General features: G+C 25.8%; 1 protein-coding gene across 6 annotated transcripts in view; it reads left to right on the forward strand.

The window, feature by feature from the left end:
• The window catches only part of LOC139093404 (ankyrin-2-like), a 66,849-nt gene that overhangs the window by 275 nt on the left and 53,544 nt on the right, over window positions 1–13,030 (forward strand). For 3 of the 6 annotated variants that reach the window (XM_070644114.1, XM_070644115.1, XM_070644116.1), the window contains exons 2-6: window positions 123–363; window positions 9,594–9,695; window positions 9,754–10,206; window positions 10,276–11,040; window positions 11,116–11,319. In XM_070644114.1, coding sequence (XP_070500215.1) covers window positions 123–363; window positions 9,594–9,695; window positions 9,754–10,206; window positions 10,276–11,040; window positions 11,116–11,319 — 1,765 coding nt within the window. Of the gene's footprint in view, window positions 1–122; window positions 364–1,231; window positions 1,601–5,894; window positions 6,214–7,330; window positions 7,611–9,593; window positions 9,696–9,753; window positions 10,207–10,275; window positions 11,041–11,115; window positions 11,320–13,030 lie in introns of those variants that run through there. The other 3 variants (XM_070644118.1, XM_070644119.1, XM_070644120.1) reach the window with 3 other exon arrangements.

Here is a 13,030-nt window from a genome sequence, read left to right on the forward strand (position 1 = left end):
GAAAATATCCTTTAATACATAAAATTACAAAATTAAAAACAAATTTCATTTCTTTATTTTTCAATTTTAAATAATAAAGTAAGCAAAAAGATCGTAATGTTAATAAATATGAATATTTTCAGTCTCCAAGAAAGTCAAAGTGGACATCATCCAGGACATCATGGACATTCTGCACCACATAGCTCTACACTTCCCCATCAAATTCACTCAGGAGGTGGAAATATTGCACATCAAATTAACTTAGATAGCTTACATCCACATGAAAAACATCATCATCATCATCAAAATTCTAACAAACGTGCTTCAGACTCGCATCATCAAGCACATCATACAAGTCATCATACTACACATCATCATCACCATGTAAGTACATATGATCAAAAAATTTAATCATAAAGTATCTAATTTTTTTTTAACATGAGTTTCAACTTTGCTTATTGTACTTTAAAAACCTGTACGTTAGCAGATTAATGTTTACATAACAATTATGATTTTTTTCTACATTGGCAACAATTAAAATAACAAAGTGGATAATTAAGTCACAAAAATCTATTGTCGTAAGGATTCTAGTATTTTTAAATATTAAGTTATTGGACAAAATTACAATAAAAGCACTACACTATGCAAAAAACTTACACGCCTGCACTTTGATATAATTTAGTGATTTTAAAATAATAATAGAAAAAAAATTTAAGACTATTAATAAGGTTTAGTAATTTCGTGTGCATTTTGGTCTAAAACTGACGTTTTTTTTTGACATTTTTGACCTAAAAATGATGCACTTGATATAAAGAGAAAAAAATATCTTTACTTATGCCAACTTTTTATTTGCATGTATAAAATCTAAAAAAATTTAATACAATAATCACTCTTAGTTTATTTTAAAAATATATCGTTACGCGTAAGAGTAAAATCGAAAATCGACCTAACATATTTCGATTTTTGGTAGAATTTAATACACATAGTTAGAGGTAAATAAAAGCGTGTTGAGAGTTTTATTTATGAAAAAGTTAAATGATCCAACGTTAGTGATTGATAAAAGAAGTAATTTAAAAAAAAATTATTTTTTAACATGAATTGATTAAAATGTCATTTTTAAAATGAAATAGTATTTTGAAAAATGATATGAAACAATTTTTGTTAAATTTTCTAAAATAAAATTGTAAAATATTTTATTCTAGTACAATATATGCGATCAATCGTCGAGTAAGTTTCTCTTTGACTTCTCTTGATTTTCAGTCCCTCGGAAACTCTCAAACCGTTTACTTGTGTATACGTGATCGCTTCTTTACCCGCTGTTTTTGTGAATAAGAAAACAAGCAAATACAATATAAGAAGAAGAGCGCAGAGTGAAGAGAAAAATGTTCTGTTGTCCAAAAAAAAAAAAAAAATAAGTAATATCCAATGGTGTTAAAATTGTATTTTCAAAAAAAAATATAAACCAAAAATATAAAAAATACTTATTAATTCCAATTGAGAAAAACACTTAAAAAATTCTAAAGTATATTTGAATCAAAATTTGAGTCAAAAAATGAGTCTAATCATTGAAAATAGTAATCGTCATGAACATAATGGAAATGGAATTGCAATTGATCAAATTGTGAGTAAATAATAAGTATTATAACTTTCATATAAATATATAATTTTATAATAAACTTATGTACGCTATAGTGGCTTTTTCTTATAGTGGCTCTAAAAATATTTTCTTTAAAAAAAATTCTTTGCCACTGTTATAGACAAATACATAATTACATAATAGTGAAGTTCTTTAGAATATTCAGTTTATCTTAATATTGATTAAATCAAAACGCTTAAAATCAAAAATTGCGTTATTTTATCCAATAAGAACAGCAAAAACAACTTAAACGTGTGAAACTCACAAAAAAAAAATCAAAATAATATTTTTGACGTAATATTCTTTCTGTTATTTGTATTTGTTAATTTTTGTTTGACTGGATGACATAATCGTGCATAAATTGATAAATCTTAAAGAAAGAACAATATTTGAAATTTGTTTTGCGTTTGCCATTTAATTTATTTTGTAGAATATTTAATTATTTTTATTCAATTTATTTTTCCTATGTTGATATAAAAAGAAAATGCCGGTAAATACTCTAAATACAAAAATTGCGCTAAAAAAATAAAAATTCAAGTAGAAAGACTGAACATTTACTCGTACATTCCTTTTATTTTGCTCATTGCTAATTAATGAACAAATTTAATTTTCACAAAAAAAATCATTCTAACACTATAGTAAGATAATTTTCTTCGTTATAGTTAACGAAGTTAAATACGCATCAGCTCCACAAACACATACTTCCACAATTAGCCCATTCTCATTCTGTTGAGGGCAAAACAATAAAATATATCCAAATATGTATGTAGAAAAAAGCAAAACCGCGGTCATGAAAAAAGTTTAAAAAATAATAGATTCCAATTTTATTTTTAAAGATTGGTCGTAACCATTATATATTTATTATAACTTTTTTAATAAATATTTTAAAGTTCACAAATCAAAATGATTCTATAAAAAACTATGATGTAATTTTAGAAACTATTTAAAAATTAAAAAATATATAGTAATATTTGAACTATTTGACAAATATAAGTTTATAAACTGAATATTTTGGTATTTAAGAAAAAAATTATCGGAAGTTTTCGCACTGAAAAATTTAATACTATGAATGATGTCATATGAATGACTTATTTTTCAATATTTCTTGACCTTGATTCAAATCTATAGCTTAATTCATATCTCTCCTTATCTAATAAATTTCATCAGTCAAAATTTTGAGAATTATGAATTATGATAAAATAAGAAAGTATAATAACTTTTAGAATAAGTGAATAATATAAAACGAAACATTCCATGTAAGTTTAATCAAGCACATCGTTTTCATTTGCACATTTTAAATAATTTAAAACTTTTTTGTGGTAAATATATTTAAAAATATAGCGTTTCCAATAGCTGGTGCAATTACAGCAATAATAATGAATTTTTTGTAACACATTTGTTAAAATTAGCACGTGAATTATTACAATGCAAAAAACATCAATACAGCAGGTTATAGATGACATTTAAAATTAAAATCTACATTTTTGTACAAAAAAAAAATGTAGTTCCAGTTCGATAGCTTCTTCTTTCTCCCTTATTCTAATATTTCTTTTCACTAATACCAATATATATCGCATTTTTCCTGATTTCTGGATTTTAAAAGTTCAAACATATCTTTGATGTTTGTATTACATTTGTTGTACAATAATATATTTTACATATACTTATTTTAATGTTTAAGAAAATTTCTAGTTTCAAGTGAAAAGAAAAACATTAATCTAATAAGAAAATTTGAAAACCATATCCTTCTTACTTGATTCAGTTGTGGGCAACCGGTGTGTCGCCAAAAATGGAAAAGTTCAAATTCATATAGTAGTTACGCAAAAAAATGAATATCTAGACCCCCTTCCCCCTAAAAAGCGAACGTAATAAGTGAACGACCCAATAGGTGTACAATTTTTTTTTTCTTTGGCCGATGCGTGCCGTATTGGCAGCGAAAAAGCAACAATGCTCAAGTGGTTAGAGCGTCGAACTACCGTTCTAACAACACCAACTCGATTTGTGGTAAATCTTTTGCCATGCATTCGTTTTTTTGCGTAACGTAATAAGTTAACGGCCCTTAAAATATAAAGTTTTACGTTCACGATTGATTTCATAGTTGAATTAATTTATTTATTTTGTCTTGTTCTGATTATCTTTAAATCTTACCCAAAAAAATTGCACTGTAAAATTCCAAGAAAATGTTTTATTACTTGATAAACATCATATTTAAATAAATCATTTCATCATCATATCATGTTGTTCGTTTTATGAGCTTCTAGAGCGAAAAACCCGAAAGGATTTTAAACACGAGCGTGTGCAGTAAAGTTGAATCAATGCAATTTTTCAGAATGCTTTAAATTTTCTCTCGTTTTGTCAGACATTTCTTTTTCAATTTTCCTCTTCTTATTCGTTTTCCAATTTTTGTACGGTATCTTTCCTCGTTTTCTGCAGAACAAGGCTGGCATTAGCAAAGGAAAGTTCGATTTTTGAAGAATTGGTTAAAAAATTATAAGAAGAATTTAAAATTAAGCTTAGGAATAATAAGTTTTATCTTTTTCTACTTAAACTGATACGAGAGTGTAAAAATAAAGCATTTAGCAAATTAATAGCTTATACTCGCATTCTACATAGCACATTAAAACAAAAATACAAAATATACACATAATCAATAAAATTTAAACTTAAAAAAAAATTCTACTGTCAAAGAAAATTTCTAAAAATGGCAGAAACAACTCCACAAAAGTTGGTAAGTACAAATATTGTACAGATATATATAGTTTAAAATAAAACTCTATGCTTTTTTATTACGTAATTAATTGTAAATCATTTAAGAAAAATGTTAAAGTTCCAAAGAAAAAAATATTTATCAGATCTAAATTCTAATTAATTTGTGATTGATAAAAGTAAAAAATGGAAATTTTAAGAATATTTTATTATAGATTAAATTAATATCCTCTTTTAACGGTTGATTGGGTTTTACACTAGTGTTATTGAAATTAAATATATATATATATAAAATAAAACTTTCATTACAAAATTGATGTGCAAAACATTTTGATTTTACGAATTAGAAAAAAATAAACTTAAATTCAAAGTTGTTCAACTTCATTGATAATAAAAATATATTCATACTTATATTCATACATTTATATTTAGCTTCTTAATTGAAGCATCCGAACTAAAACAAAAACAAGTAGTTGAATTTTTAAAATAACATGTCACTTTTTATGTTGAACTTTTTATTTTCTATGATATTAATATATATATATATATATATATATATATATATATATATATATATATATATATATATATATATATAATATATATATATGCATATATTTATATATTATATATATATTTATATATATACATATATACATATATAAAACATTTAAAAATGCATAAACTTTACACTTTGCAATTAACAACAAAAAAGGATATGTATGTTATGCTTGAAATAGAGGATATAATTGATAACAAGTGCAATAATATTTTTAAACAATTCATTAACTTTAATGATTATATAAATATTTTTTTAAAGAATGTGATATTTTAAATTTATAACGTATGGAGAATCAAAGTTTATGTGCATGAAGTCATCATACTTTTTCAGTGTTACCACACAAATATATAAAACAAAAAAAAAATAAATAAAACTCAGACATGTATACTGAGCTCAAACTTTAACCGAATGTAGATGAAATTTAATAAATTGGGCTGTAAATTTAAATTTAAATGACCCTTATGAGGAACTATATACAATAATGTTGATGATTTAAAAACCAAAACACCAGATATCAATTGAAATTAGTCATTTATTTTTAAATTGATGTTTTATGTCTTTAGTCATACCGTTTTTGAAAGAAAAAAAAAATTTACTCATTGTATTTAGTTACTTTTATATTGCTGAGCATAAAATATTGAGAAGTGAGAGATAAAATCAATTCTCTCAGTTCTATTTTCCGGTGTTAGATTTTAAACGTTTTAAGGAGTAATATTATCAAAATGTGAAATGATAAAAAATGGTTCAATTATATCATAAAATATTTAAAATTTTAACCGAATCCGACTTCAAATAAGAGTCAAACCTGGTGCCTAATTTTTGATTTATTAACTGATTTGAGCTATTCGGATTAAATGTTCAAATTTTTACTCAAGTTTTTAAATTCTCAATGGAAGCTTTCGTGAAAAATATGATTTTTCTTTTCATCATTCTCTGTGTCAGTCTAGTCGTTGAATTTGTTTTGCTGTGTTGCTTCGTATTGCTGCTTGCAGATAAAAATAGAAAATTAAATAAATTTAAATTATAAGTGCGAGAAATTCAAATTTCTCTGAAAAAAAAAAGATTTCATATTGATTTTTCAAGTGATTCGATATTTTGCTGTAAAAGTGGAAATTTTAAAAGAAAAAAAAATTGAGGATTAGAAAAGGAAAATCTCTATTTTTCGCAATTTTCATAAAAAATAAAATATAATTACTATTTCGTTTGCTATTGAAATTTGATTCACTCTAAATTTTGATATTTCAATATCATCATAAACAAAAACTAATTTAAATACGTCTTTGCTATGAATTCATTGAAAAAAAGATTTCCATCGTTATCATCACTCGGTGTAAGTTATAACAATTTTATTTTAATTTAAGAATGCAAAGTTAATCTGAAAAATTTTTCGACAGTGAAAACAGTCTACAGTTGCTTTTGTAGCGTAATTTATTTTTAGATTCTGTACTCAGTTTTCATTTTTTTTTTCTTTTTGGGAGGGTAATATGGGAATCAAATCTCTCGTTGTGTGAGAATAAAATTGTTTAGTTTTCATAATTTTTTAACATATACAGATGGATAAATTATTTCTAATTTATTTCAATTGATGAATATCAAGATATTTAAATCTAGAAATAGGTAAAAGCATCAATCAATAAACAAATAAATGATAAGGTTGTTGTTCATTTTTGTCACCGAAAAGCAAAAGTCTAGCATAATAATCCAAAAATCTAAAAAATAAGAAAAATAATAAAGTATAATTCTTTATACAACTATAGTTTTAAGAAAAATTCTTAACTACTTTCGATTGGATAAACTAAAAATTTTAAAAGATTAAGATTATGTTTGGTTCAAACATATATAAAGACAGACACGAAACCTTTACATTAGAATCTTCATTTTCTGACAAATAATTTGATAATAATCGTATCTAATGAAAAGGATCAAAATCTCCTTTTGATAATTATTTGTTTTAATAGTTTGAACAGCTTTGTACAGGTGCAATTAGACTGAAAATTCTTGAATTTAAAAATTCCAAAAAAATATACTCCAAAAAACATGTTACCCTATTTTGGGAGCTTGATAATATTTAATGACCGTAAAACTATTAGAAAATTTTTAATAGCAAAATTTATTTAAAAACGAAAACGACCAATTGTTATTGAATTTAAGTACCGTATAAAAAATTAGTTGATAAACAAAAATACGAGAGCATAACATGTGCGATTCCGCATTGTATTGTATTATATATATATAATTTGAAAGAGAGAAGAGAGTAACGAGGGTGAAAGTCAACAACGTGTTTCAAGCAAGGTTACATAAGGGGTGTGAGAATGTTTATAATTTGAAATTTCTTGTGATTCTGCGCAGTTTTATATTTAACAAAATGATGACGTCACACTGCAACTTGAGAATAAATATTGATGAAAACTTGACGAAGAGTTTAGTTTTTCAGTCTAGAACGAGACTTCAACAGTTCAAGTTGGAAAAAAAAATCTTTTAAAATTTCAAGAATAACCTTTTCATACCCCACCCAAAAATTTTTCTTCATAGTTAAAAGGCAATATTGCTAAAAGTAGTCTAAGAAGTTTTAAAAGAAAGTTAATTGAAGTTAAAAGCAACCAATATTTTGTGAAAGAAAAAGTGCTAAGCTGAAGTTGGCAAAATCTCTTTTAAAATTTTTTTATTCGGTTTATGGGATTTGTGATTTAAAACGACCTTGAAATGGTCACTGAAAATGGAATTCAGGTAATGGTCTATTATCTTTAAATATTATTATAAATGAATATTTAACAGATGAAAATAAAATATCATTAATTTTCTTTAAGATAAAATCTCTTGAAAAACATAAAATGAATTTTAATTTTTCATACTGTCGTCCTCCATGTTTGATTTTTACTGGGTGTATTTTTTATAATCAACTTTATTTATATTTTTACTACTTAAAAGTAGTATTTTTAAAAGCAATATTGATTATATTTGATTAATACGCCTAAAAAGTATTACAAACATCAAAATTCATATCTCTTATTCAATTTATGAAAAATCTATAATTTTTCATCGTCAATATGTCGGCTTGAACCCAAAAAGTACTTTACCGCATCACGATCGATATTTTTTTTCACTATGTGTACAAATTTTTTATTTGCTTTTATTCGTCCTTTTATGCTCTTAGTATGAACCTTAAATATATTTTAATAAAATAATTAACTCAGCATTTGTTAATTAAATTATTTAAGTGTTATTTTATGAAAATATTTATAAGATTTCATTAGTGTTCAAAATGTAAACAATTGAATTTTTCCTTAAATTATCAAAAAATGAACTCTCCTCCTACCTCTATCGATTGATAAAATATCTTTTTCATAAAATATCAAAAATACCAAATACTATAATATTACCATTTTTTTCAAAATTTGAAATCAGAAGTTAGTTTTTTGTGGCCAAAAAAACATCATATTTAAAAAGAAGCAAATAAAATATCGATTTTTTTTTATTAAATGTCTGCCACATTGTCGGCTTTTTGTATTATAGCCTTGAATGATTTTTTTTCCATTTAAGGACAAACAATTACGTAGAATTAAATTAATGCAATATTGTCCTTATATGCTGATGAGTCATGGAAATCACTAATGCAATATTTTTGATATTTTTGTAATTTTACAAGTGCAAAATGAATAATAGATTCAAACAATTATTGTGATAATAAGGCCTTTTAAAAAAGGAAAACTTTTTCCAAAATTGTGAAGAAGGGCTTAATTTTGATCCCCAAACACCATATTCTGTCTCTTTAAATCTACGTTTTAAAAGTTTTATTCAAAATTACAACTGCAAAAGGAATAATACATGCAAATATACAAAGAAATAACCCGATTTAATATTGGATTAGTTTTTATGTTTGAATTTTTAACAAAATTATTGAGGAAATTTATAAATTCAACTTTATGCGAATGTTGCACGCACAAAAAAAAAATACTTGTGGTATTAAGAGACTTGAAAGAGACAGACTGAAAAGAGAGACGGCTGGAAAATGATTGAAAAACATGCGCAGTATCAAAACGAACTTTTTCTTTTAAATTTCATTATTCAAATTAACAAGAAAATTTTTACTAATGTATTAACTGAGAAAAGCGTATGCGAGCAAACAGTGTTTATTGTTTGAAGATTTATAAAACTAAATTTGGTTTTAAAATTGCCATACATAAGATTTTTTTTCGTCAGTTTTTCATATTTTTCTACATTTTTTTTTCGATTGATACTCGCAAAACCTTAATTTTAGAAGAAAACTTTATTGTTAGTATTAAAATTATGTAAGCGTGTCTTACTCTTACTCATAAAATACTATAAACATACGAGATAAATAGAGTCAGTGGAGGTTAATTGAATGAATAGTTCGCATTTTGTTAATTCATGATATTTTCTTTCTTCAATACATTTTTTCAAAATTGCAAAAATTCATATAGATTTCAGAAAATTGTTATTTGTGTTAAAAGAATTTTAAAGAAAAGCTAAAATTTACTAAAAAACCATAGAATTTTTGCTTTTAATTGTTTTTTTAGTTATTATCAAAAAAAAAAAAAAAATTCGATTTTATTCATACTCTCGGTGTGGTTAGATAAACATATATACATTTGACGAAGCTTGTTGCACTGTAGCAATAATTTAGTAATATACAATACTAATATAATTTAGAATCATTAATAGCCATTTTTTATAATTATTTATTTGTAGTCCGATGGCAATACATCATTTCTTCGCGCAGCTCGTGCAGGAAATCTTGAAAAAGTGCTAGAACATCTTAAGAATAATATTGATATTAATACATGCAATGCTGTAAGTACAAATGTAATAAATGCAATAGAAGTATCTTAATGATTATGATTATTTTTAGAATGGCTTAAACGCACTTCATTTAGCATCAAAAGATGGACATATTTCAGTCGTGTCCGAATTGCTTAGCCGCGGTGCAATAGTTGATGCCGCAACTAAAAAAGGTAATACAGCACTTCACATTGCATCATTAGCAGGACAAGAGGAAGTGGTTAAACTTTTAATACAACACAATGCATCAGTTAATGTTCAATCACAAAACGGTTTTACACCACTTTATATGGCAGCGCAAGAAAATCACGATAGTGTTGTTAAATTGTTACTGGCTAATGGAGCAAATCAAAGCCTTGCTACTGAAGACGGTTTCACACCATTAGCCGTTGCAATGCAACAAGGACATGATAAAGTTGTCGCAGTTTTACTTGAAAGTGATACACGTGGAAAAGTCCGACTTCCAGCTTTACATATAGCTGCTAAAAAAGATGACGTTAAGGCAGCCAGTTTATTGCTAGAGGTAATTAACCATTGACAATAAAAAATCTTTTCTTTCTAAAAATTTATAGAAAATTTAACATAATTTCAGAATGATCATAATCCAGATGTGACGTCAAAGTCAGGCTTTACACCATTACATATTGCATCTCATTATGGAAATGAGGGTATTGCAAACTTGTTAATTCAAAAAGGCGCTGATGTGAATTATGCTGCAAAGCATAGTATAACACCATTGCATGTTGCCGCTAAATGGGGAAAAACAAACATGGTGGCATTACTTTTAGATAAGGGAGCAAATATTGAAAGTAAAACTAGAGATGGATTGACACCACTTCATTGTGCTGCTCGTTCTGGACACGAACAAGTTGTAGATATACTTTTAGAACGAGGAGCACCAATAAGTTCTAAAACTAAAAATGGGCTTGCGCCGTTACATATGGCAGCACAAGGTGAGCATGTTGATGCTGCCAGAATTCTTTTATATCATCGTGCACCAGTCGATGAAGTTACTGTCGACTATTTAACGGCCCTTCATGTCGCCGCACATTGCGGACATGTAAGAGTTGCCAAGCTTCTTCTCGATCGTAATGCGGATGCAAATGCTCGAGCACTAAATGGCTTTACTCCACTTCATATTGCCTGCAAAAAAAATCGCATAAAAGTTGTTGAATTATTATTAAAGCATGGGGCCAGTATCGGTGCTACAACTGAAAGTGGATTGACACCATTACATGTTGCATCATTTATGGGTTGCATGAATATTGTCATATATTTGCTACAACATGATGCTAGCCCTGATGTACCGACTGTTCGGGGAGAAACTCCATTGCATTTGGCAGCTAGAGCAAATCAGGTGTGTAAAAATAATAGATTTCAAACTTATGGAAATCTTTAATTATAATTAATTTATTTGTAAAATTAAACTCAGACGGACATTATTCGAATACTCCTTCGTAACGGTGCCCAAGTTGATGCAAGAGCACGTGAACAACAAACTCCATTGCATATTGCATCACGTCTTGGTAATGTTGATATTGTTATGTTGCTTCTTCAACATGGAGCTCAAGTCGACGCAGTTACAAAAGATATGTACACAGCTCTACACATTGCAGCTAAGGAAGGACAAGATGAGGTAAAAGATCTTGTTGCTAAAAAATTAATGGATCACATTGATACCGTTTATTTAATGCAATTATTTTGGATTCGTCATCAAGAATATTTTATTTGAGAATTTTTTGTTTTATTTATTTTTAAAACTGTTAATTATGTATCTAGTCTCAATATACGATTTTCAATTTTGTTTTGTTTATTTTTATGATAATATACTTTCATAAACTATGTCCGAACGATAAAAAAATATATTAACAGTATTGTAAAATTTAATAATTTAAAGTAAATTCTTTGTGCCTTAACTACCAGTACCTATAACATCATAAGCTATTGTTTCAATTTTTATATAGAAACAAGAAACTTGCAAAGGACAATAAAAAAAATTATTAAACTTTATGATTTTATTTCATCATTTTTTTACTTCTTTATTCTTACTTAACTTATTTATGTTTATTTTATCTTTGATATTTTTTTAATATAAATCTGAAAGAAAATTAAAAAAAAAGGTTTAGAATCTTAATTAAACGTTATTATAGAATTAAACAAAAATGCTCTTGTTCCGCGAAATTTTCCCTTTTACACAACAGAGGAAATTTGAGTTACACAAAAGGAAAATCAGAAATGAATTTAAAAAGAAAATAATATTCGCTTAATTTTCAAATTTAAATTTCCAATCAATTGGTATCTTTTTATAAGATAGTTTAAAAAGTGAATCAAAACTAGAAAGAAATTGATGAAGAAGTCAAAATATCATAAAAATTTCACTTTATTTGGACTGTAGATTTAAATGGAGGGTAAATAATTTTTTCAAAAACATTTATTACAAACAGTTTGATTAACATTTTCATTAAATTTGTTTGAATCTTTTGTGTTTTAAATTTACATGGTCCATAAAAGTAACAATTAGCACATGAAAATTTTTAACTTTCCCGTTTTTAATTATTAGCCAAAATCCTTTGACCATTATCAGTTCAAATATTTTCCTCTAGGATAAAAGGGAAAATTTAAAAAAATGCAAAATTAAAGTAAAATGCCCATTGGAAATTTAATTTAACATAGCTAATATTTAAAACTTTCCCTTTTATCATAGATTATTTAATAGAATAGAAAATTAAAATTAACAATAAACTTAATATGAGTGAAATGTTTACAAAATAAAACAAAGGGTGACCATTTATATTACGACTTGTACATATATTCTAAAAGGAATAATTTCTCATAAATTAAAATTTAAATTTTAAATCTATTTAATAATTTTTGCGTAAATTTTAAATCTATTTAAAATTTTTATAACTCAGATTTTTTGTAAAAAAAATAGTGATTTTAAGTGGGTTTACCTGTAAGAAACACACATTTCCTGTTAAACGCTCATGTTGTTTTATATTTTATCAAAGGTTTCAAATTTGTATTTTATATTGAAATTCATACAAAATACAACAAATGGTCACCTTAATTATAAGCATAATTAAATACTTTAAAAAAAGGACTCGATTAAATAAAATTATCAAAATGAATTCTAAACCGCTATTCATGGTAGAATTAAAGTAGGAAAATTAATTTCTTGTTAGTTTTTGAATATTAAGTCATAACTTTTGCATATATTCAGGGAGAGGACTGAGTTTTTGATTAGAAATTTGTGCAATCTTAATTATTAGTATGTTCGGAAAGTCGTCTTTCTACCTAATAACCTTTCAATAGCTTTGTTCCTATTACATTTTAGTAAAGTTTGCTTA

Source organism: Chironomus tepperi, unplaced genomic scaffold (assembly GCF_022539635.2).
Source record: "Chironomus tepperi strain 1889 unplaced genomic scaffold, CSIRO-AGI_Ctep_v1 contig_335, whole genome shotgun sequence".
Lineage (NCBI taxonomy): Eukaryota > Metazoa > Arthropoda > Insecta > Diptera > Chironomidae > Chironomus > Chironomus tepperi.